The sequence below is a fragment of the Megascapheus bottae genome, chromosome 27, assembly GCF_031878675.1.
Source record: "Megascapheus bottae isolate mThoBot1 chromosome 27, mThoBot2.hap1, whole genome shotgun sequence".
Taxonomy (NCBI): Eukaryota; Metazoa; Chordata; class Mammalia; order Rodentia; family Geomyidae; genus Megascapheus; species Megascapheus bottae.
In genome coordinates, this window is record NC_143535.1 from 3,834,315 (window position 1) to 3,858,937 (window position 24,623).

Consider the following 24,623-nt stretch of genomic DNA (forward strand, 5'->3'; position numbering starts at 1 on the left):
AAAATCGTTCCACGTGCACAAAGCCAGATCACTTTCTGCATTGCAGCAGCTGTGACGCCACTGTTCACACCACCCCTTCCCAGGTGACGTCACCGGGCTCCGCACACAGCCAACTGGCCGTGCTACCCTTAAACCCCACTTAACAATTTAAATCCCACCCGTAACATAGAGAGGGCTAAGGTGGCCTCAGAGCAACATCCAGCTCGACAACCTAAGACCCAGCGACTTTATGTCCTGGCTGTGACTCTGTGCTACCTCTGAATTAGGGTGGGGCACTGGCGATGGGGCAGACAGACTTGAGGTTCAGCCACTGCCCTGCCACTCAAAGGAACCGGGGAGACATAGCTCCTGCCATCTGAATGGAGAGGCCAAAGAAGTCCGACCTCTCTGCCTCCCAAGGCCAGGAATTGTTGAGATGAGAATCTCCCTAAGTTCTTACAACAACACGTGTCCACGATGCCATATTATCTATGTGGCTTCAACTCCTCCGCCTCTCTTTCCCACCCATCCACCTCTCATCTCCTGGACTTCCGCCCATCATGACCTGCTAACCCAGACTGTGACAACCCTTTTCACCAAGAAGGGCCTTACCAGATTGGTGAAGATGTACGTGTAGTAGGCGGACACCATCCCCAGCTCAGCTGCCTGCGAAGCAAGGAGAAGGGGCTTAGAAAAGAACCAGCAGCTCCCCCACTGGAGGCAAACGAGCCACAGGACTCCAATTGTCAGCCACATTGTCCTATCTGCCACACTCCAGGATCCAGCAGAATGGACTGGTTCCAGGGTTTCTCTTCCTCTCCCGATCAGGCAGAGTGATGTCAGCCTCCAGAGCCGGGCGTCCCCCCCCCCACCCATCCACTCCTCACTGCCACACTCGCATTCAACACGCTTCCTGGAACAGAACTGGGTATTATGGGAACCGGAATGACTTTAGGGGAAATGAAGCAAATAATAAAACAGAACTAGGATAATTATCTCCACAATCATTAACAATAGCAACAGCCAACGTTTACCCACTGTTCAGTCAGTGCCAGGCATCATAGAGCATTCTGCATGGGGGAGGAACTGGTATTATTTTCCATCTCCAATTACAGCAAAGGAAATGGGCACGGAGGGGATGATGTGACAACAGGACACGTCATCTCTATGGGATCACAGGGTGCATGCACGGGAGAGATGGCACCAAAGCCAGGCGGCCTAATTTCAGAGTTTTTCACCAAACAATCCTCTCCCTCAAGAACCACAGTACCAAGAGAACTGCACTTATCGTCCTCTTCGAGGCCAAGGAGGGTGTAGGTAAGAGTCTGCGGGTGGCAGGCAAGGCACAAATGAACTCTGAGCCCAACAAGGAGGCCCCCGGAACATCATCACCTACAGTGATGTAGGCAATGGGATCATTGGCAAACTCTGCTCCTTTATTCCCAGAAGGAACGAACTACCAGTGGCACATCTCGTCCTTGATCGCGGCCAGGCAGCATGGCGCCCTCCATGGCTAGGAGACTACGGCTTCAGAACAAGCCTTCCTTTTGTCTGATCTCTGCACTGGTCGTAAATACCCCTAACCAACCTTCCCTGTCAGCTTGCCTGGCTCTGAGCGTGCCAGGTACCATAGAAACTGACAAGGAGATCAGGTAAATAATGAGCCTGGCTCTCTCCAGGGCCCTCATCCCTCCTGACAGTCGGTTAGATTTTCATAAAATCTCCTGCTCCCCCCAGCCACTGGGACAGTGCCCTTGTCATGACTGTTTCAGTGGATGGGAGCGAAACAAGACTAGGGCTGATTGCATTTTCCTCTTACATAGTGTTTGTCTCCCAAGAACTCAAGACACTTGCTGAGCACTGTAAGAGGAGCCCCGGCAGGCTGCTTGCCAGGCCTGACATTACAGCACCAGGGTCCCCATGGCAAGCTGAAGGGCACAAGAGCTTGGTGACAAGGACGCAGATACCCAGGGCCTCACCAGGGAGGCCCTGTCTCCTCCTGCCATCCTTCCAAGGCCTGACAGGCAGGAAGTCACCCTCCACGCACACTCTGCCTGCCACGCTCATAGACTGGCTGCCTCTCACGCTGCCCAGGCCCACGGGAGCCAGGACTGGAGACAGCTGGGGGCCCGGTTAAAAACCCATTTTGTGAAATGTGCTGTCCTAGAGATCAACGACAAGAGATCCTTGGTTTTGAAGATTTGAACTCTGGGTAAACATGAAGTTCCTTGCTGGAAGAGCCGCTCAATAAAGCAGGGGATTACCGCGCAAATCCTCGCAAAGTCAAGAGACCCGGCCGAGGGCTGCAAAGTGGGCACCAAGTAGCTCCCCACACAGCCTGCCTCCTTGCCAGGGCCCAACAGACCCCGGGGAGGAGGGGAGGAACATGGAGCTGTAGGGAAGCTGGGGGGGGGTGCAGGGGGAAGGCCAGGCTTGTTGGAGGCACTGTCTATATGGGCCACCGGTGGAATGAAAGGAACAAACTTAGCAGTCATTGACGCTTTGGGCTGTGACACTGCAGGGCCTGGGTCCCAAGCGGGCTTGGGAAAGATGGCCACGGGACACCCAGCAGAGCTGTTTGCTAATAAGGATCTGTTACAGGCAGATTTGCCTTTGAAAGTAGAACCACACTCACAAAATAGCCAGCCCTCTACAACTTTACCACCCCTACTCCCAAAAAACATCTAGAGGGAGGATTGTGGGAAGAGGTGAACTCAAGGCCTCCTACTTGCTCAGCTGGTGCTCTACCACTTCAGCCACGCCTCCAGTCTGGCTTTTGGCTGGTTATTTTAGAGATGAAGTCTGACTCAAAGCTAATGTTGATCTTCCATCCTTCAGATGTCAGTCTCCTGAGTAGCTAGGATTATAAGTGTGAGACACTAGACACATAGCTCACACACACACACAAAATTAATAGAAATTCCCCATGTTGGCAAGGATACAATAAACTTCCTGTGTGTTGGTGGCTGCGGGTGCAAACTGTCCCAGATTTCTAAGAGGAAATCTGGTGTATCATCTGAAAAAGAAATCCTTAAAACGCATACCTTCAAGACAGGATTTCACTTCTAGAAATTTACACTGGAGAAACAGGCATGAATGTGCATCAAGATTTATGTACAAAGACGTGCGTGCGACATTATTTATTATAGCAACAGATTAGAAACAGCTTGTTTCTCTAATCCTAAAGGGCTAGTTACATAAATTATGGGACAGCGATGTATTAGGAGATGATACTGCCATTAAACTATTTGTAGAGCAGTATTTAATAGCATGGAGAAAATGCACACAGGGCAAAAAAAAGTGCAAAAAAAGGAAAAAAAAGGTTTCCAGAAAAGTTTGCACAGTGTCATAATAATTTGGGGGAAATGTATCTGGGGCAGGAAGCAGAGATAGGCAAAGTTAAGGGTGGCTGAGATGGATGAGAGCATGGTTTTCATGTTTTTTCTTGGTGCTTTTTTTTCATTTCGGTAATGAAATGGTCACAGTGCCAAGGAAAGGGCCCAGTGTCACATGCTAGGACCTAGGGAGTATTCTTGGGCCCAGCTAGGGGCTCTTTAAGCCAGCTCTGTTCACTGCCTTCTGCAGCCACTCCCATGCTAACGTGAAGCACCCAGCCAGGCCCCACGCTCCCTAAGATCCACTCTCACCCTTCCTGTGCCTCCTTTGAAATGTGGGTGGGAGGGGGTGGGGAGTTCTACCCTGAAGGACTTCTCTGAGGAGCTCCAGGTGTGATGGAAGGAAAGAGGAGAGAAGCGTGTTTTGGAGTGAGGAGAGAAATGTGTTTTCGAGAGTGGGGAAGAGAAAGAGGGGCTGGGCACAGGCACAGACAGACATGGCTTCAGTGTGGTGGAAAATTACTATAGCAACAGGCTGAAGGGACAGCCCTCAGGACTGAGAGAGCTCATTCAAATCTCTTATTAACTCACAGGCAGGGAGACAGGCAGGGAATGAAGGGAAGAGGGAGGCAGGGGTGGGGGGGAGACGGTCTGAGCGTCTACCAGGCTGAGCCTGCTTAACCAGGAGCAGCCTTGCTCCCTGGTGGAAGATGGCCGGTGTGTTCAAATGTGCAATTAAAATGGCATCAGTGAGACTGCGGGGGGGCGGGGCACAGGGCTAGAGAGGAAGCTAGACTCCAGGACCTGCTCTCTGATGGCTGCACCCAGCACCAGTCCAGGAGCTGGTGTCAGGGGATGTCACCACTGCTTAGCGTGTGTTCCCATGTGGGCTGGCCTCCTGCTGCCTGACGAGGCTAGAAAAAGAACCCTGGAGACCCTCCTCGGCTCTGTCCAGGGCTGGCCTGGGGTCAAGCTGCAAAGCCCTTGAGGCTCGGCTTCTCTGTCTGCAGGATAAAGATGGCGCATGTACCTGTGTCCCCATGGGAAGAGACCGCCCCGGGGGGTGACGGAGGACAGCAATTTGAAAATATTGGTCACGATGTCAGGGCTGACACTACACCACACACACTTAGCTGCTTGGTGAAAAATGGAGCTACTCCAGCTTCTGCAGCCTCTGCTGGAGCCCCAACCCTGCAAGAATCCCAGGCTTTCCACCTCTACCCCCCCACCCCCCACGCCAGGATCTGGGTCCTTTGAAACGGAAGCAGAGGTTGGTCAGGGTTCAAATCTAGCCTGAGGCTGACAGGACAGCCCTGGCGGGGACACGAGGAGGGGCAGGGAGGGGTGGAGCTCTTTGCCGTGCTGTGCCCGCCCTCCAGGCCTCACCTTCAGGAGGATGGTGTGGGACATGGAGGCGTTGGCGTGGATGATGATGGTGGCAGTCTTGTCATCCCGGATCTCTTTGAGCAGGGGCGTAGGGTCCCGGGAGTCATCCAGCATCCGCACGGACAGCGTGTCCTTGGAGATGAGGAACTGGCGCAGCAGCTTCTCCAGGTTTAAGAGGCCTGGGGAGGGAGAGAGGAGAAGCCCCTCAGGGGCTGCAGAGCTGCCTCTGGTGGACCCTTGGGCAAGAACAAGATGGCAACCGGTGGCTCCAACCAAGATGAGAGTGGTTAGGGGAGGGTGATGCAGGGTGATGGGCTGCAGGGGTGGGGCTGGCAGCAAGGCACTGCATCCTGATTGGATCAGGTCTGCTGGCTCTTTGTAGGCTTTTGGGCTTCACTTCTCCTATCTAAAATAAAGAAATGTACCTTAGCTCCCACCATCTCTCCAGTGACCTTGAAATGCCCTTGGGATGTCCTTTAAAGCAGCTCCTGAGACTCCCTTGAGAATGCTGGGTGGGCTAAGAGCCCCCACTCTTTCCTGCAATGCACTGTGTCCAGTGACTAAGACTTGAGTTCAGAGACTACCAACTCAGGGTCTCTCCCCATTTTCAGGATCTTTTCACAGAGCCAGTTGTCTGGGCTTTTTATCAGCCCAGCTCTCAGGGTGGTACATGCAGCAAACCCCACTGCAATTCCACACCAGGCTCTAGAAAAGCCTGGGGGTAGGGGCAAAGTTCCTTGAGGATCCTGACACCCAGAAAATGGGTCTATAGAAATCCTGTGACGTTCTCAGAACCTTCTGGCTGGTTGCATGAAGATGAGTTATAACAGGTCGTAAAAGAAGAGACAACAGAACTCAATCCCAGTAGGCAAGACTCTGGACCCAGGAGCAAATGGAAAAGAGGGCTATGTGCTAAGGATCCTCCTTTCTTCTCCTCCCCCACTCTCACTGTGTGCTTCTCGGGGACTGTGGTGGGAGGGCATCCAAAATAATGTGGCTGCAGAGGCAGGCCAGGGGGAGGTCAGGTGAGAGGCGAGAAGGCCATCTTCCGAGCCAGTGGTCTCCATTCCAGTGAGGGAAAAAAAATCTGTAGGCATTTGTTCCCTAAGCAATGACAGGAGTAACATTTATCAAACCTTATTATGTTCCAGCTAATATGCTAAAATTTTTACATGGCTTATCTCGTGTAAGTCCTTACAACAATCCTCTAAAATATTAAAATCCCCAGGGTTCCGAAGAGCCTGAGAGGTGGGGAGGCAGGTAGTTCTTTTTCCTTGCTGTGGATGTCCAGGGAGGGCTTGTTTTCTGCCTGTCCACCAGCGTCCCTGCCCTGAGGGTTGCCCTCATAGGCTATGGACAGCTCAATGTAGGGATCTCTTCACTAGAGACTAAAGACTTCCTGAATTCCGCTGACCCTTCAGAATCAAAACGATCGCGATTATTTTAAATATGCTCTGGTCTTAGAGAGGTGGTATTGGTGGGCGTCTCTCTGCCTCCTTATGCTAGAGTGGATGTGGCCTGTCCTGTCACACAGAGATGCAGGACACGGCTGAAACCAGACCCATTTTCTCACCTGCTAGGAGACCAGTTAACCTCCTGGAAGGAACGAAGCAAGTGACAGCACAGATGGTGCCCAGGCTGGTCCAGGGAGACAGGTCTGATTTTTTTTTTTACTTTTATTTTTTTAAATAAGGAGAGGGAGCGGGATTGGAGCCCAGAAGCCTTCTCTGATGGAGACAAGACATTGGTCTTCTTGTCCCTTCTTTGGGAAGGCTTTCTAGGGAGCTGGGGCTGTGGTGAGGAGGGGAGAAGCTTCTTCCTATACAGAGGTTTAGGAAACAGCATGCTGTGCAGGCCACAAGATGGAGTGGCCGTTCCTCTGGTCCCTGCCAGGACCACCTTGGACCTCTTCCGCTGCCCACACCACTAGCCTTCCTCCACAGAAAACTTCCTGCCGACTCAGCCCCACAAGATCTGGATTCAGACATACTCAGCCTCTTCTGGCTAGTGACCTTGAGCCGTCTCCTGGCCTCTTGTGACGCTCAAGAAAGCACCATGAAATCCTGTCAATGTTGGGAACTGTGTTTCCCCTTCCACACTTAACCACATAGTGCTCCAAGCTCCAACGGCCAGGGGGGAGAGGCAGGCACCCATGGGCCTGGATAGGCGGGAGGTATCGACAGGAGGATTGAGGTTGGAGATCAGGCCCCCAACAAAAAGTTAGCAAGCCCCTTCACGACCGACAAGCTAGAAATGGTGGCCCACTGCTAAATCTCAGATATCTAAAAGGTGCAAGTAGGATTCTCACAGACCAAGGCTAGCCCTACGCAACAAAACGAAACTATTAAAACAAAACAACAACAACACAAGCTAAGGCTAAGAAGGGTCGAGAGGCACAAGTGAAACAGCAGCTGCGGACCAGCCCTGAAATCACCCCTCAGCAGCACCACCAAAAAAACCAAACAACAAAGAGAGAATATTTGGATTTTAACAGCGGCGTTTGATATATTCCAATTGTCAGTCTCCTCACCTCTGTGTAATGAAACAAAAGAGATCCTAGCAAAGGCAGTTGCCACCAGAGGAGATAGAATTTGCTCTCTTTCTCCTCCCTCGTCCCTCCCTCCCCCTCCCTCCCTCCTCCAGCCCTCTTCTTCTGCAGGGTGCCCAACCCAGCGGCAGGTCTGCCTGCCAAGTCCAAGTCTGAGAAGGACCTAGGGAGCCTATTAGTCTCGCTCAGGATGGATCGATGAGAAGCCCAGCAGGCCGGCTGTTCTGGGAGACAGGAGGGAGGCTGACTTCTGGAATTGGGAGGCAGGAGCCCAGGGAGGCAGCAGGGGAATTGTGGAGGCCGTGAGAAAGCACAGTCAGGGCCAGACTCTGCCATAGGACAAGGACACAGTGATGGGCCTGCAGGGGACATACCAGACCCTGGCATCAAAACCCAAAAGTACAGAAAACAGCTATGTCTGCCCAGCCTCTTCCGTCTCTGCTGGCTGAGTCCCCCGTGCAGGGCTTTGGTCTTGGAAAAGACTGGCATTTCCAGGAGGGCAGCACTTTCAAGTCCTGTGGGAGGCCACAGATGGAGGGGCGTGGTGATCACCCAGATGAGATGAGGGCTGTGGACCTCTTCACAGAGATTGGAGGGGAGAGAGGAGAAGGCAGCCGGGGAGGCAGGGAGCCATACTGACTCCGAAGCAGACGTGACCTCTTCTTTCATGATTATGAAAACGACAACAGAACCCATCTTATGTGATTATGAAGTGCTAGAATGGCTTAAATGAAAAGTGTGTTTATGTATGAGAGGGAGGGAGGGAGGGAGGAGGGAGGGAGAGGGAGAGAGAGAGAAAGAGGAAAGAGGAGAGAAGAGAGAGAGAGAGAGAGAGAGAGAGAGAGAGAGAGAGAGAGAGAGAGAGAGAGAGAGAGAGAGATATTAGGAATTTAACTCAGGAACAGAGAATTTAAGATTTAAGTGAGATCATATAAGAATCTTCATCCTGGAGTCCAGCACACAGTAGGTGCTCAGAATACACTGCCACTTCGCATTGAAGCACAGGCTCAGGGTTAAGTTTACTCCTCTCTGATCAAAAGCCGTTTCACAGAGCCTCCTGGGGTGGCAGGGGAAGTCCGTCCATTGCCTAGCTATTCTCCTGCAGGCTCTGAGAGCCCATCACTCAATTCTGCCCACCGTTCGCCCCAGTGCCTCAGCTAGAACAAAAACAACAGCCATTAAATGCTCTCTGTGTCTTGAGCCCAGTGAGCTTCTTGCCCCATTCAGACAGCACTAGACAAAGGCTCGGAGAGGTCGAGAACTGGGAGCGCTTGCCTGAGATGTTCAGCACCCGGGACAGCACTGAAGGAGGCTGGGAAGATAAGCAACCAGGCACCAAGTTCAAGCCCCATCACAATCAATCAAGACATGACAGATTTGAGCCACAAAGACAGCAGGAGGTAAACACTCAACGCATCACGTCTGGCTCCCACCTGAGGATGCCAGCAGCCTGGCTGTGGGTGACGTGACAGGGAGAGGAGGTCCCAACAAGCCAGCCCTCACAGCCAACTCCTGGGGCTCCATGCAGATTACCAGGCCGGCCACACCAGAGCCATTTGTTTACCCCATCTCTTTTCCTAGCCTCATCAGAAAAAGGCATTTGAAGATCTTCTGACTTTTTCCTCATTAAAGAAAAAATATTGAAATTCAGAGTAGACCTCTATTTGGTCCAAAATCTGCTTATTAAAAACCCTGCGTGGGGGAAGGTGGAAAGTAAGTGGCGTGATTCTTCATGGAATGATCTCCGTGTCGCCTAATTCTGATGGCTGGAAAATAGAATTAGATTCACACTTTTAATTCTCTGGGCCCAGCATTAATAAAGAAGATGGCAGCACCTCCTTCCGAGCTCAGAATACTTTTCCTTTCAGCCCCTCATTTCCAAAGCCTTTGATTCTATGTTTAAACTCCTTTGCCCTGGAACTTGCACTCTGCCTTACCTTCCTTCCCCTGGCCCTGGCAGGTCGGGGCAGTCTGGGCAGGCTCGGTGGTGGGTTCTCCGACGAGCAGCGGCATGGTATGGCTGCTGAGATCCTGGGGAAGGATGAGCTGTCTGGTTGCCTTGACACCCCTGGTTCCTCCCAGACCTGTTCTGGGCCCAGCTGTCCTGCACCGCTGGTCCAGTGATGATGGGGACACAACACCCCAAAGAAATCCCTGCTCTTGGAAGATCTCTGCCAGGCAGAGCCCACCCTCAAATTGCACGGATCATGGGATGTGTGGGGGGCTGCATGGAGGGGGAAGACACATCTGTGAGTCAGAAAACCCCATAGTCTCGGCTTGAGCAGGGACGAGCAGGATCACCTGAGCTCCATGACACTTTCCTGAGCTCTCACTGATTGGGGAAGAGAAGGTAAAACCAGAAAACATAGCGTAGGTGGTTTGCACTCTGCAAGGAACTGTTTGAATGTTAAGAGATGCCCATCATTCTCTTGGAAGAGCATCTTCCAGCACAGTAGATATTTAATAAACATCTGTGTAAAGGATTTCCCAAAGCCTAGGAAGAGCTAAGCAGGGGAAGCCTAAAAATCAAAGGGACTGTGGCTAGATACAATAAGAACTTCTTGTTGGGTTGGCGAGACACTATTCCCAGCACTGAAGAAGAGAGGAAGACAACCTTTCTGTGGATGCATTCTACCAGCCGTAGCCTCTGTCTCTGTGGATATGAAGGGAGCCATTTCAGTCTAGTCCTCTGGGGACTGGTGGCAGCAGTTCACCGTGCAAGGATGTCACCCAAGAAAGGACATCAGGTGCAATGTACCTTTTCCACCAGCATTCCATCACGTGCTGATATGCAGTGATGACATGCTAGCATCCTGTGGATGTTTCTGGAGCATCACTCTGGAGACCACAATGCACCTTACTGGAGGATGGGACGTTGTTGTTTGGGCTATGTGACTTCCCAAATGGCCCAGACCAACACATCCCAAATCTCCAGGAGAGGGAAATAGACGGCAGGGCTACACAAGTCTTTATTCATAAACACTGCTGGCCATGCACTTCTGCTGTTGGTGGGCCAGCTCTGCTGGTAGCCTCTAGCCACACGGAGTGGCTACCGAGCAACTGAGGTCTGACCAGAGAGAACAAGGAACTGAATTATAACTTTCCTTTAATTTGAATAAATTGCAAATTAAAGGTAAACGGCCACAGGTGGCTTGGGGTAACTCAGACCCGGCAGTGGAACCCAAGTTGAGAAACAGTGGCACTGGATTAGGATCCAGGGAGTGAGGGTTCAAATCTCAGCTCTACCACTTACAGGTTACAGGGCCCTGAGCAAGACAAGTTACTCTGCAGGCCTCAGTTTCCCCTTTTGTGAATAGAAGGGCTAGCCTGTTAACTGGGTTCCTCTGAGCCCCTCGCATGGAGTCCTAGTGGAAGCAGTTGCACCCCCGCCCCTGAGCGCAGACTCATCATCTTACGGTCACAACCACTCCACACCCACAACAGCAGCTTGCAGCCTGCACAGCTGCCTCTGATAGCGTGTGGCTGCCAGGTTCGCTGGGAGGTGCTGGCTTAAATGAGCTAAATCTCATAAATACTGAATTGATGTCATGAACTGTCGAGAGTCAGAGCAAAATGCATTTCCCAAACCCTGCGTTTGAAAAAAAAAAAAAAAAAGCCTTATCAGGAATTGACCTTGGACCTTGTTCCATCAGCAAAACCTGATCTCCAGGGAAGGAAGCTCTTCAACCCCTTGGGTACAAATGCATTCCACTTTGTGTTTTCCCTCTCCCTCTCCCTCTCTTTTTGTATCTCCTTAACAAAGAGGCTGAAAATGTGGGAATTGAGTTTGCCGAGGTAAAAAGACTTTGGCAGTCAGCCAGTCTTTCCTGTGACCTAATTCCCTTCTATTCTGGCCATGCCCCGAGAGTGCAGGCGCAGGGTACCCCCAGGCCACAGACTGCCTCACACACGTGTGTAGCCCTGCACACCCACAGGAGTGCCCGGTGCCTGTCGATATCAGTCCCAGGATGCAGCCAGAGGTCAGGATCCCAGGGAGAAAGGAGCAAGGTCAGCCTGCGTGCATGCCGCAGAGCCAGCGGGACAGACTTACATTCCGCTTTGGCACAGATGAGGCAGGCGGTGGTGCAGTTGAAGAAGTTCAGGACCCCAGCCACGGCCACGCTGATGTCAGTGTTGCTGGGGTGCAGATTCAGGGAGGTGAGCGTCTGGAACTGGAACTTGATGAACTCTTCTGGTGCCACTTTGAAATGAGGGACCTGGCGGGGGCCGGGGGAGGGGCAAAAAAGGAGGCAGCAGGGAGGACCCGGATGAGTGAGAAAGACTGGAATAAGACCAGGGAGTCCAACACTGCCTGGAGCCAGTGGGGAAGGCAGTGCATGCAGGACCCGCCAGGCCCGGCCTGCCTGAGAAGGAAGCCATGGCAGCATCTCTGACGAGACCTGGACCAGGAAGACCTTTGCACTGAGCCTGGGGCTTGAGAAGGCAAATGAAGAGGTCTTTATGTGTAGAGCGGGTCCCAGCTGCTGCTGGATGGCGACAGGAACTGCTCTGGCAAGCACCATACTTGCACTAGCTTATTTGTAGTTAATAACTCGGAGCAGAGATGGCAGGAGAAAGAGAACATTATTCTAGGACAAAGGCAGGATGCCCTGAGCTCAGCCCAGCCAAACCCAGCCCAGCTTAGAGGTTTATAAACTTGCTCCCCAAAGGCTTGCTGGGTGAACTTAGGGAGAAGCAGGAGTGGGGCTGGTTTCTGGCAGATGTGGGAACGAAGCTCTCGGTCTGAGGACCATCTGAGGACCCTGTGGTTGTAGCCAATAAGTAAACACCTGTTCTGGTGTTTCATTAGGAATGACAGGCCCCCTCCATACGCACTGTTGATGGTTCGGGGGAGGAGGGGCGGGCCCTGCCCTGCCTTCTGCCTCTTTTCTACAGAGAAGTGATATGAACAGTCTGTAATGGCGGTCTTACTGGCAGCCGAGGCCATTTGGTAGGTAATGGGAAAGTTAAAATGTACTGAGCTGCCATCCACTTTCATTTTATTCTGCCACCTTCATCCCCAGTACCCAGAGCTGAGCCCGAATGGCAGTTTGCACTGACTGAGGTGAACGCAAGCGAGATCAAACGTAGACAGGAGGAAGAACCTCCCGACGGTGGCTTGGCTGGCTTCTAAAACGTATCATGCAGAAGTGGGTCCAGGTGTGCTCTTTGCCTGGCCTGGCCCACAGCTTGAGTCGGGAAGAGGGAATGGTAACAGGCTGGTCCTGTAATGTTCTACTTCCTTATCCTTTTGCATGTTAGGGAGAAACCAGACCGCTTCTGAAATTGAGGTGGGAGGAGAGGAAAGATTTACCAAAAACGCAAGGAGAAAATTACTGAATTCAACTAGGATTAGCCTTGTGCCCTAGAGAAAGCACAGCTATATTTTGTTCCAGCAGGGACTGCAAAGGAGAGATTTGACGAGAGCCTGATGAGTTATGAAAGATGACTCTCCAGTGTGGCTACTGCCACCAGGCGGGGGCTTCTTCCTGTGGACACCCACTGCATCTGCAAGGAACACCCATGCACCTTGAGAGAAAAGGAGGCCACAAAGAGCATGACCGATGGCAAAGCCACAGGGGCCTGCTGGTGAGGACCTGGGAGCGTCCCTCACCCGAGCCTCCCGGTGTGGCCCACTGGCTTATCTCCGCACCTCAACAGCTGACCAGTGGCATGCCAACAGTGGGGGACCCTCCCAGGCACCTAGGACCCCAGGGATCCTGGCCAGAGATTGAGGAACAGTCCTTTAGGAAGGTGAAGGACCTGTGGCTTTTAGGATCTGTAGACTGAGGTGCTCTCTGCTGTGGGGGTTGGGGGGCATGCTGATTGACCTGTGCAAACTCAGTTAAAATGGAGCCAGTCACAGGTGCTTCTGGGACTTGCAGGAAGACCAGATGAGATCCCATGTGCCAAGGGCAGACTGGCTCAGTAGCTAATATGCAGGAAATACATTCTTGGGCAATACATTCTTTCTTTTCTCCCCAATCTTCTCCCAAATACAGGAGGTCCCTGAAAGGCCCTGGGAGTGGTATATGCAGTGCTAAGGGGGCTGGAAGTGGTTTCCAGCACAGAGCCATCTTGGAGGCAGCCAGCTGCAGCCAGCTGCTCTTCCAGCCTGGCAGCAGTGGCCTGGCCTTGTTCTTGGCAATGGTCTCTGCAGGAAGATCAATCTATAACTGATTTACAACTTTGCAAATGTGCCCCAGGAAGTGACCAGAAGGTGTGGTAGAGTGGACAACGGTTGACAGGAGGCTGAGAGTTTACCCAGAGCCACAGAGGATGTTAGCAGCATTTAGGGCCTGGATTCCGTGGTGAGAACTGCATTGCTTTTCCCCAGAGCAGAGGATCGTGTAAGGCAGTTCAGCTTCATAAAATATTAACAGACATGCATAATCGCAACAGCGAAGAAAGACGGCTCCAGAAGGAACGTGATCAGACAAGGAGCGTGGGGTAACTGTCTGCTGCTCCCTGGCCAGTGTGACCTGGCCAGTCTGTGGCACAGGGGCCAGGATACCAGGACGGGGAGACCTTGCAAATCAAGGGCTCAGCCTCTATCCCCAAAATGCCAGCCAAAGCCCCCATTTTAGAGTGAGGATTGTGGAGAGGCTGGCTACGGATACGGAAAAGAGTGTGGAGGGGAGCAGGCAGAGAGGAGAAACAAGGAGGGGGACAAAGAGAAAGGAGGGGGCCTCGGTCTTCATAGTCTCACTTGTCTCATCAGCGTTGTGGCTGATGGACGAATGACTGCCTCTGGGACCCACCAAACTCCCTGGTTGTCAGATGGGTGGTCATCCAAGGTCAGTCCCAGGATAGTGTGGGGTACTGAAGCCTGGCTGTACCACTCACCTGGGGGTGGCTTGCTGGTGAGGCATCCAGCCTGCTGAATTCTCAAGAGCTGGGCCCTCTTAAACTCACTGGAAGAGGGAGTCCAGCTGTGCCTCTCCCGATCCCCAGCTCACACCCCCACAAGACCTGATCAGAGGACCTTCAGGAGAGACAGGGGCTCTGTGGCCTTGTGCCTAACAGAAGAGGAAGGACTAATGACTCCAGAGAAAGCTAGGATGATGCCAGCAAGGGATGGAGTCTCTACAGCTCTCGGCCTTGTTCTCAGGGGAAGGAGAGGGACAGAGGTGACTGATCACACACTTGCTCCTAACCATGAACAAGAACTAGAGGAGAGAGGCCTCGAGCCTTGGTAACTAAAGAGGCTCCAGTCAGGTGTCAGAGCTGAGAACAAGCGTCCTGTCTCAAAGGGCATGCACTAAAAGTGGGGAATGAGGAAGAAAGCAAAATAAAGCTCCCCTGTCCCTCTCCCTCCCACCCGACCCCCCTGCCTACCATCAAGAGATGAGCCACGCCTTCTTCCCCCAGGGGAATCCCTAGTACCATTCATTGCATGATCAGTCTGTGTGCCTGGGGATGGGGTTGGCTTCCCTCTCAGCCCCTCTTCTAGCCTCCACTCTATCAGCCTCCCTCCCTTTGGATGCACTGCCATGGCCCCTGAAATTCTGACCACTTGGAAGTCCTATTCTGGCTCAGGCACCTCCATCTTCTACCACCAGGAATCCAGCCCCCAGGTTCCAAGATGCCTCAGGGCTCAGGACCCTGGCCCCAGGCCCAGCCCAGCACTCACCTCCTTCTCCCCACAGATGTTGCTGATGATGGAGCTGGAGGCTGGACTGGACGATGGTCCCAGGACAGCGACCACCCCCTTGGGGAGGATCTGGCACACTGCAGCCATCAGCAGGGGCAGGAAAGGAAAGAAGGCATGAATCAGAGCAGACCTGGGACTGGGCCCCGTTCCAGCCTGGGCCTTGAGCTCTTTCTCTCCCCTTTGTGCCGCTGCTGCACTTCTCCTTCCATCCAACTCCTCCCTCAGCCCTTTCCAGATGCCCTAAAACCCAGGCCTCTCCTCCCCCTAGACTACTGGGCTCAAGGACAGTTTTATTGGAGTTTATGGAGAGCCTTAACTGAGAAAATGACTGGGTTATGACAACATATAGCCAAAGCCAACAGGGTGTGTAAATTGTCTGAGCTATCACCAAAAGCTAACAAAAGAGATTACAGGTGCCCCTGCTGGCCTGGTCTGAAGTGTGTGTGTGTGTGTGTGTGTGTGTGTGTGTGTGTGTGTGTGTGTGTGCACATGGGGGCACCTGAAAGTGTGTTGGGGGGCTGGGATGACATGAGGCCCAAGTGTCAGAGCAGAAACCCAATATCCAGTCCCTAACACCTTCAGAAATAAAGAGAGTGGGAAGGAAGACAGGCAGACAAGAAGGAGACACGGGTATCCAAGATGATGCTGGCAGACCTGAAGAATGTGGCGAGCAGAAGTTTAAAAGGAGTGGGAGGAAATGGGGGAAATGGGGAATCGACATCTGACAGCCGGGCCCCAGCACTTTTCAGTCCTTCCCCTAACACACTGGTAACAGGTCCTCACCAACCTGGGTGCCTGCGGCCTTGTCCTTCGTCCTCAGGGCAGGTGCCTCTCCCTGCTCACCTCTGGACACTTGCTTACCTGCCAGGCCCCATTCTCCTCAGACCCGCCTGGGGCCCCCAAGGTTTGTGCCCCTTTTCTAAGACACTTGGTAACTGTACCTACTTTGCTTTTCTGTTTGGGTTCTCCTTTCACTAGATTTCAAGCCACTTCCAGACCAGCACAGAGACACCTTTGTCTTTAGACAGCTGCTATTTCCCTAGCAACTAGTACAATGCTTTCTAGATATTAGACTAGCACATGTTCATGGATGGATGGATGGATGGATGGATGGATGGATGGATGGCACAGGTAGCCTGAAGAGAAGGAGGAAAAATTGAATATTTTTAAATAATAGAGTTGAGTCGAGTGCTCATGTCTTACACCCATAATCCTACTCAGAAAGCTGAGATCTGAGCATCACAGTTCAAAGCCAGCCCAGGCAAGAAAGTCTGTGAGACTTCTATCTCCAATTAACCAGCAAAATGTAAGAAATGAAGTTGTGGCTCAAGTGATAGAGTGCCAACCCTGAGCAAAAATGCGGAGGGGCAGCGCCTAAGCCCTGGGTTCATGCCCCAGTACTACCAATCCCCTCCCCCCCAAAAGGGAAAAAAAGTGTTGAGGAAAGCAAAGTAGGAGGGAGAGGTGGAAAACACCGAGAGCGTGCCCGTGGCACTGGCAGTTGGTACTGTCCTTCAGAATAGACACCACAGTCCCTGTCGCATGTGTGGCGTCCCTGTCGCATGTGTGGCGTCCCTGTCGGTCTACAGAGGCAGCCACTCACTCCATGTTTCCCTCTTGTTGACATTAGGCACTGGACACAGACATTTTCTGCCTCCTGTGGAGGCAGACAGGAGGCCAGGCCTGCATCATGGGTTCTCCTCCAGTGAGCCACCTCGCCACTGCCCGTGCAACTGAGAGGTCACCCGTGTGAGGGGCAGACGGTGAGGTAAAGTGCCAGCCCTGAGATTCACCCTACGAACGGCAGACCTGGCAGGCATTTGCCCAGCTGCAGCTCCTCAAGGACACTGGAGCCTCACAGATTTAGCGGACTGAGGGCCGCTCCAGGGCGACGTGGCCAAATGGCGTCAGAACAAGAGGCAGGAGTCTCCTCCGTCTCCACGATCCCAGGAGCCTCTGCAGAGCTCGTGCTAGGTCCGCGTGAGCGACGCCTGGCCAGGTTAGCACTCTCCTTCCACACAGGTGTTCACCCCTAGGCCAGCCTCCCAGAGCAGCCTCCCCTCCTGATCTGACCAGGAGAGGACTGGGATATTAATCCAAGTCGGGGCCCCCAGGGCCGGCCTCGGGGTTCCAGCTGCCAGACTCCCTTCAGTGACCCAAATCCATGCTCCTGGCTCTGTGACTAGTGGGTAACGTTCCAGGCCTCCACCGAGCTCCTCCCTTCCACTCCCCCACCAGCTGTTATCTCCCTGCCAGCCTCGTTCTACCGAGCCCGCTTTCTCTGAGGTCACCGTGACCTGTTCCTGGTCCTCATCTGTCTTTGCAGCATTGGATGTGCTGATTGCAGCGCTGCCCCAGGTTTCATCACCCAGTGCGGTCCTGACTCCCATCCAGCTCTCTGACCAACTCTTCCTTTCCCCCCTCTCTCTGGACAGGCTCACCTCGGCCTGCCCACATAAATGGATCCTGCATTCCAGCCCACTCCTAGGCTATGGGATCAAGTTCCAGGTACCTGCTGAACAGGGCTGCAGGGCCCCCTCTGGCCTCCTGCTGTCAGTATGTCTACAGGCAGAGCAGTCTCTTTACACTGTGATACACTCTGATTTGCTAGGATCTCTGCGTCTAAGTTTCCATGCCAATGCTTACTAGCTATGAGGACTTGAGGAAGTTTCTGGGCCTCTTGGGGCATGCCTACACACCAGTAAAACTCAACTGCTAAAACGCAGCTCTCCTGTAGGGTTGCTGTGAGAATCAGAGTGATTTACTACCCAGGGAGAGCTTGGCATGGCACCTCGAGCGTGCAATGCTCTTCTTATCTCCACTACACATCATACCTGCTATGCATTTTCATGGTTTCATTTGGTCTTACATTTCTATGGTACGACTCATCTTTTACCCCCACTTCACAGATGGGGAGATGGAGGTTCAGGAAACGTGAGAAACTCACCCACACTCACGCAGGTACCTCTATGGCAGCACTGGATTAACACTCTGGAGATCCACAGGGCTCATAACTACACTGCCGTCCTCTGCTCACCACCGCCAAAGCCAGAGTCACCCTTCACACCTGCATCTTTCCCACCCATCCAACCTGACCATCTCCAGCCACGCCCCTCTCCTGTTCCCACCGCCAGCTTCTGGCTGGCTCCCTTTTGCCACCAGTCTTTCTAAAGGGCCTCTCGGTCTCTAGGATTCTCCATTTCCAAGTCCTTCTCCCAGCTGTGAGGAAAGGCACACTCTCCAAACCTGTGTGTTCTTCTAAGGCTCAGCCCTGTCCCCATCTCCCTCCATGACCTCAGCACTGAGAACCAGGCTCAATTCCATGCCCAAAGCATCCCTGTGATAACCCCAAAACTGAAGATTAACTCAATATCTAACCATAGGGAGAAGTGTAAGTCATATGCCCAAATGGAATGTTATCTAGGCCTTTAAAATGCACATGAACTGTTTATAATAGCATTAGAAATATTTATGTAATAATATTAAGAGAAAGAAGCAAGACATAAAATTGTATGCGTATCTATATGAGGTCTACCACAAGGCAAATGCAGGGGATATTATGCCTTAAGGAATGGTTGGAAAATGAAATGATTAAAGCCAGCATTTACGGTACACTAAGGATGGCCATTCCAAGCCCTTTTCAGGAAACGGATTTAGTTGTGAAAGCTACCTGATGCAAGTGGTTCTATTACCAGCACCGGCATTTTACAAATACGAAAAGTAAAGAGCAGTGTGCAGCCTCAACTGCCCAACCTCGCTCAACCCCAGGACCAGTTCTTCCCAGGACCTCAGACACCCCAGGAATGCCACCTAAGGGAGATGTTTGCAGCAATGCCCCTGGGCCCTGCGGGACCTCCCACAGTTTCATTCCCCCCATTTCTTCGTTTTCTGTAACTGCTTGCATTCTTTTTATGAATTGCTGTAAGAAGTACAAACACCATGACAGAGAAATTTCTCCAGATGACAGGTGAAATGCAAAGGCTCTGTCTCCCCAGCCCTTCTCGGCTTTCAGACACCGCCTCTGTGGTAGGCCGGCTCACCTACAAAGTTCTCCCCATCTTTTCCCCCAAGCCTGTGCCCAAGTGGGTACCTGGCCTCAACTAGGGACCCCTGACCAGGGGTAAACATCTGGGAAAGGAGTTGACACTCTGTGTCAACTACAAGCAGTAAACCAGAGTATGTACCACAACCATCGGCAACAGATATCACAAGTGCTTTCACCTCATGTTGCAGAGCAGCAGACACCCCAAGATGTCATTTATATTCATTATTCCCTCAAAATCAGTCTACCAATTAGACTCAGTTCTGGACGTGGCGACTTCATGCATTAATAAAGAAGCCCAGATATTAATGCTTCACTTTTAAAATAGCTTAACTGCATTTCTACATAATTGGTCCCCCTGGTCATCTGATTCATTTGATTTCATTCAGTTTAAACGATCATTTTTCCTGAGAAGGAAAGGGCTCGTGAGCACCCTTAGTCAACCACGGTCAACACGCAATCTTCACTCTTCTGTTTGGCAAACTCCTATTGATCCTTTAAGCACCCAGCTCAACTCTTGCCCCTAGACAAGAAAGCATGAGTCCACCGCCTTTGGGAGAGAGAGACAATCTCCCTGCGCTGCTTCTGAGCCAACGATGCTCTATGCACACTCGTGGTGTTGTCTGTCAACGTAGAAAGGTTTCGGCCCCAAACCAATTCTTTTTTTTTAAAAGGTCACACTTGGTAAGGCTCAGAAACTGGATGTGTTTCATGGAACTCATCTGATGGTGAAATCTGATCTAAAGAGTGATAAAAGCTATTTATTGGTTAAGTGGCCCTAATCCCAAAATCCAGAATCCAAAATGAAACCTTCTGAGCACTAACATGATACTTACAAATATTTTGGATCTTGGGTTTCCGGGTCTGGGATTAGAAATGCTCAGCCAGATGTCCCCAATTCCACTTCCTCTACCCTGGAGGCATAAATACTTGTGGCCCCGTGCATTGTGTGTGAGGGATATTCGGGCCGCACAATATGTGGCTATGAAAAGACAAGCATGTAACAACAGATGCTGGAGGGGACGTGGCCAGGAGGGATCACTACTACACGTTGGTGGGAGTGGAAACTCGTTCAACCACTATGGAAAGCAGTATGGCAGTTCCTCAAAAGACTAAACATAGATCTCCCCTATGATCCTACTTGATTCCTCTACTTGGCATTTACCCAATTGTCCAGAAACAAGGACAGACTAAATCCACTAACACAACGATGATCATTGCAGCACTATTTACCATAGCAAAGATATGGAACCAACCCAGGTGTCCCTCAGGTGATGAGTGGATCAACAAGTTGTGGTATTTGTACACAATGGAATTCTCTGCTGCTGTCAGAAAGAATGACATTGCCCCAGTTGTAACGAAATGGAAAGACTTAGAAAAAAATCATATTAAGTGAAGTAAGCCAGACTCAAAGGAACTTAGGCTCAGTGTTTTCCCTCATTTGTCATAATCAGTAGAAACCTTGGGCTCTCCTAGCAGAGATTTGCAATAGAGCAAAATCTAGAGACATAAGGTCATGTAGAATGACACTAAATGAAAGGACCTCCAGGATATTGAAACAAAAGCCATATAATGAGTGATTGTTGTCCTTAATGTACTATGTTATCTCTCATCTCTTTTGCTGTCCCTTGGTTATCTCATATGGTTACAGTATCTCACTTTGTTATCTGATATATTTGTATTTGGTTATTTGAAATTGGATAGGGAAGGGGGGAAAACAAGATGAGGGGGAGGGAAATGGGGACCAAGACATGAGAAAGGGTATCAATGTACGTGAATTAATGCACCTTCTATCTGGCAAATATCATGTAACCCTTCTTTTAATTACAGTAAAAATATATATTAAAAAAAGAAAAGACAAGCATGGCCTTGTTTGAGTAGGGGCATTACTAGCGACATTCAGTCTTCATAGATGTATCCCCTGGACATCTCCATTGACTCAGGAGTTCTACATTCTAAATATGCCCACCTCCGAGGCTCATAGACCTCGGCCTGCCCTGCAGCTGTGTCTCCCTCACTGGATCATAAACTCCTTAAGGAGTTTCATGCTAAGAAGAAGAGTGCAGAGTGTTGCAGATATTTGCTGGACTGAATTGAAATAATCTCAAAGCGCCCAATGAAATGGATCGATCATCATGCCAGCAGCGGTGGCTGGAAGGAACTGGACGGTAGCCTTTCACTCCCCATGAGGGAGGCCTGCTCTGACCCAGTGGGGACCATCTTCACTGGGCCTCAGCTCTAGAGCTCCCTGGCCCTGGCTCCACAACACTGCCTCCTGACTGGGCTGAGGGGGAGAGGATGGGGAGGGAGGAGACTTTACCTCTGCATCCAGAGGAACCAGAGGAGAGGGACTGGGGAGATGTGAGTGACATTGCCATAGCAACTAACTTTTCCAGCCACCAGGAAAGCAACCGTGAGTGCATGTTGGAATCGACAGGCAGGACGGAGTGTTGCAAACCACAGGAGGGGCCGTCTTCCCTTCCAGATGCCTCCTCCCAGCTGGCTCCTGTCCCCTCAGGAAGCTGGGCTGGGCAGGAAGGGTCCACAGGAGAGCTGAGGCAGGCACAGTGCAGGCTGGAAGGGGCTGGCTCTGTGGCCACTGTCCACAGGGGTTCCTGTCCCCAGGTGCCATTAGAGGCAGGTTCTCATGACTGACAAGGTGGCACCAGATGGGCCAATGAGCCACTCAGCCGCTCACAGAGCCCGGGTGGTAAACAATCTCAGCTTTATAGGGCAGGCAGAGATGAGAAACAGAGAACGCTGGGAGAACTCGGCATTCTCTGCACAAAGACACTTCACGAGAAAGATCTCTCTCTGCGCCCAGGTACTCTACACAGAGCGAAGGGAGGAGGCGTGCTGAACGCCCCGAGGCCTCTGTCCACCCCGACACCATCTCCTCATCTGTGCCAAAGCTGCTCAGGCGCCTTCTCCCTTCACCTCCCCAGGGGTGGACAGCAGTTTGAGCCACTGGCCAGGGCAGGGGGTGGGTGAGGACGGAGGCCTGCGTCTCTGCAGCACTGAACCCAGGGTGAGGCCCTCGGGGGCTTCATATCCACCCTTGCCACTCTCTCCCACACACATGGGGCACGGATTCCCACCTGGGGAGGATTCCAGTCATTCCCTGAGAAGGACGTGGGGAACCAGAGCGTATGGTGGCATCAGGGCGCATCCAGTCGACACCAGCCCCAGTGTGAGTGCCCGTCTACACGGCCCTACCCCAGCCCTCACCCCTGCTCAAGGACACTCTCTCACAGGCATGCTCGTCCATCTCCACACCCCAACCCTCTCCCCTCTAGTCCAGGCTAGGGTGTTCTCTCACCTGCTCAACGGTCCAGGGTGCTCACCTGACTGGTCACCTGCAACCAGGTCCACCTCAGACCACCCACGGCTTAGGGAACTTTGCAAGTGGGCAGCTTTCCACTTGGAAGATGGGGGCCCCCTCCTGCAAAGTGAGGGGCTTGGACAAAATGATTTCTGTTCTGTCCCAAGTCTCCTTCCCACAGGTGCTGGGGGTCCCTCAGAGGAGGGGAATACGGGTGTCTAGCAGATGACAGGTCACCACTTCTCTGACTGAGCTTAGAAGGATGGCTAGCCCTCGATTATCAGGGGAGTATGGAGTGGCGGGGGTCATGCCCACAGAGATTCCCAGAAGCTCAGGAGCCCAGCGGATGCAGTGACCCTGCAGAGCCTGGCACCACGCCCCCTGCCAGGCACACCAGACACCCCAGTGACCCGTGGGCCTCTGGGTGTCCAGGGCAGATGAGCCCACAGCTCCTGTCCCACTCAGCGTCACAGAGACATGCAGAGGGAAAGGCAGGGGACTGACAGCCAGGCCGCAGCTTCTGATTCTGCAGTGAATTAATCCTTAAACCGGCTCAGGTGGCAGCAGGGCCAGTGCCTCTGGGTATTTGGGTGGGAAAGGGATTCAGCTCTAATACCTTTGCTGCCAGAGACACAGTGATCTATGAGATAAGGGAGAGCAAGCCCTGTGGGGCTCCCTGCACAAGGAAGTCTGTGATGGAGATAAGATAGGAAGGGAGGAAGGCAGGCTGGCCTGATGGGTCCTGCCCGGCCCTTGCATTTCAGATCTGCGAACCAGGCGGGCCAGGCGTGCAGAAGGACCTGGCAAGTCAAACATCTAACAGCCCGGGGTGGGAGCACCAGAAGGGCAGAGGACAAGTCTCAGGCAGACTGGAAGAAACTTCACAAGTGACCCCTCACGTGCACTGGGCCTTCTGCATGGAAATTTACTTGAACCAGAGGGTCCTGCCCGTCTTTCTCACTTCCAGATTGGCTCTTAATTAATGCCCATGCGATACTTTCCATCTCCCAGCCTCCTGTGCCATCATCAACGAAGGGGCAACCTCTCCTCGCCGGCATCTCCTTTGCACTCCCTCATCTTTGATTCTCAAAATAACCACTGCTATTGAGCATTCACTTGCCCTATCCCAAAAGTGGGGAGCCCACGGCTCTGTGGAACACGCCCTCCCCCCCACGACAGAAAACATTGGCCCAGCCCCCAACTTCAATGGCAGCCTCTGCTTTCCACAACCTGAATTATCATCGCTCGTCTCTTTCATGCCCTTGAACCAGGGTCCCGGGCTATGAGGTGACAAGCCCTGGGACTGGCAGAGGGGCCCAGGGCCCTTGGGCCACTATCTCGGTTTTAAGTTAACAATGCAAATTAGCTCTGGACCACCAATCCCTGGGAAGTTCAGGCTGTGACTCTGAGTGGCAGCTGGTGTGAAGTGGCCCAGCCCAGCTTCAGATGCAGAAGAGCCAGAAAGGTGGGAAGGGAAGGGAAGAGCCCATTACTCTTGATGCTGCCACAGGGTATATGTGCTATCACATGGGTATGGCTCAACCCTGAAGCAGGAGCGGGGAGAGGGAGAGGTGATGAGAGCCTAGGAAAGCCTGCTCAGCTGGCCAAGTGGGGGGGAAAAGAGCCAGCAGCAAAAGCCATGGCCTCCCCTTGTTGATGACCTGCTGTGTGCACTTTTGGGACCCACTGTGTGCTCCCAGCGACCCACTGAGACCACACTAGCACCACCTTCATATGAAAAATTAAGAAACTGGAGCATGAGATGGGTACATATCCTGTCCACGCCACACCCCTTATCAATGGCAATGCCAGGATTTAGCCCCAGTAAATCTGGTTCTAGAATCTAGGATCCTAAAAAAGAAATAAAAAATAAAATCCAGGATCCTGTTCCCCAGGACTCCCGCCGCTTGTTGCCTTTAGCCAATGGCACCAGCTCCCCTCTTACACTGGAAGAGAAAGATATCTCCACCACCCCCTCCGAACTTTCTGTGAACAACCTATGAATTGTGTGGGAAGCAGGCCGGCTTCAGATAAAAGGACTTTGGGATAGAACGATTCCAAAACTCTCTTTTCTTCCAGATGTGGGTTCGTCTTCCAGATGTGGGTTCGTTGTGGCACAGATACATGGAGATGTAAAAGCTGAACGGAGAGCGACTCACTAATAAAATCTTTGGCACCTAAAACGGAGACATCAAAAAGATAACCACAGCCCTGCAATATGAAATAAAGACATCCATTTCCTTTATTCCTCTGATCCATCCAGCTTAATATTTTAGATGTATTGACATTACCGGCCAGGCTGTCTGGGTCACAGAGAAGGAAACAGACACCTGCTAATGACACCGTCCACAATGGAC

General features: G+C 52.1%; 1 protein-coding gene across 3 annotated transcripts in view; it reads right to left on the bottom strand.

The window, feature by feature from the left end:
- Grik4 (glutamate ionotropic receptor kainate type subunit 4) overlaps positions 1-24,623 on the bottom strand; it is a 289,257-nt gene that overhangs the window by 93,967 nt on the left and 170,667 nt on the right. For all 3 annotated transcript variants that reach the window (XM_090319318.1, XM_090319317.1, XM_090319316.1), the window contains exons 5-8: positions 14,882-14,979; positions 11,300-11,465; positions 4,701-4,879; positions 592-645 (exon numbers count right to left, since the gene is read on the bottom strand). In XM_090319318.1, the coding sequence (XP_090175444.1) occupies positions 592-645; positions 4,701-4,879; positions 11,300-11,465; positions 14,882-14,979 (497 nt within the window). The remainder of the gene's footprint in view (positions 1-591; positions 646-4,700; positions 4,880-11,299; positions 11,466-14,881; positions 14,980-24,623) is intronic.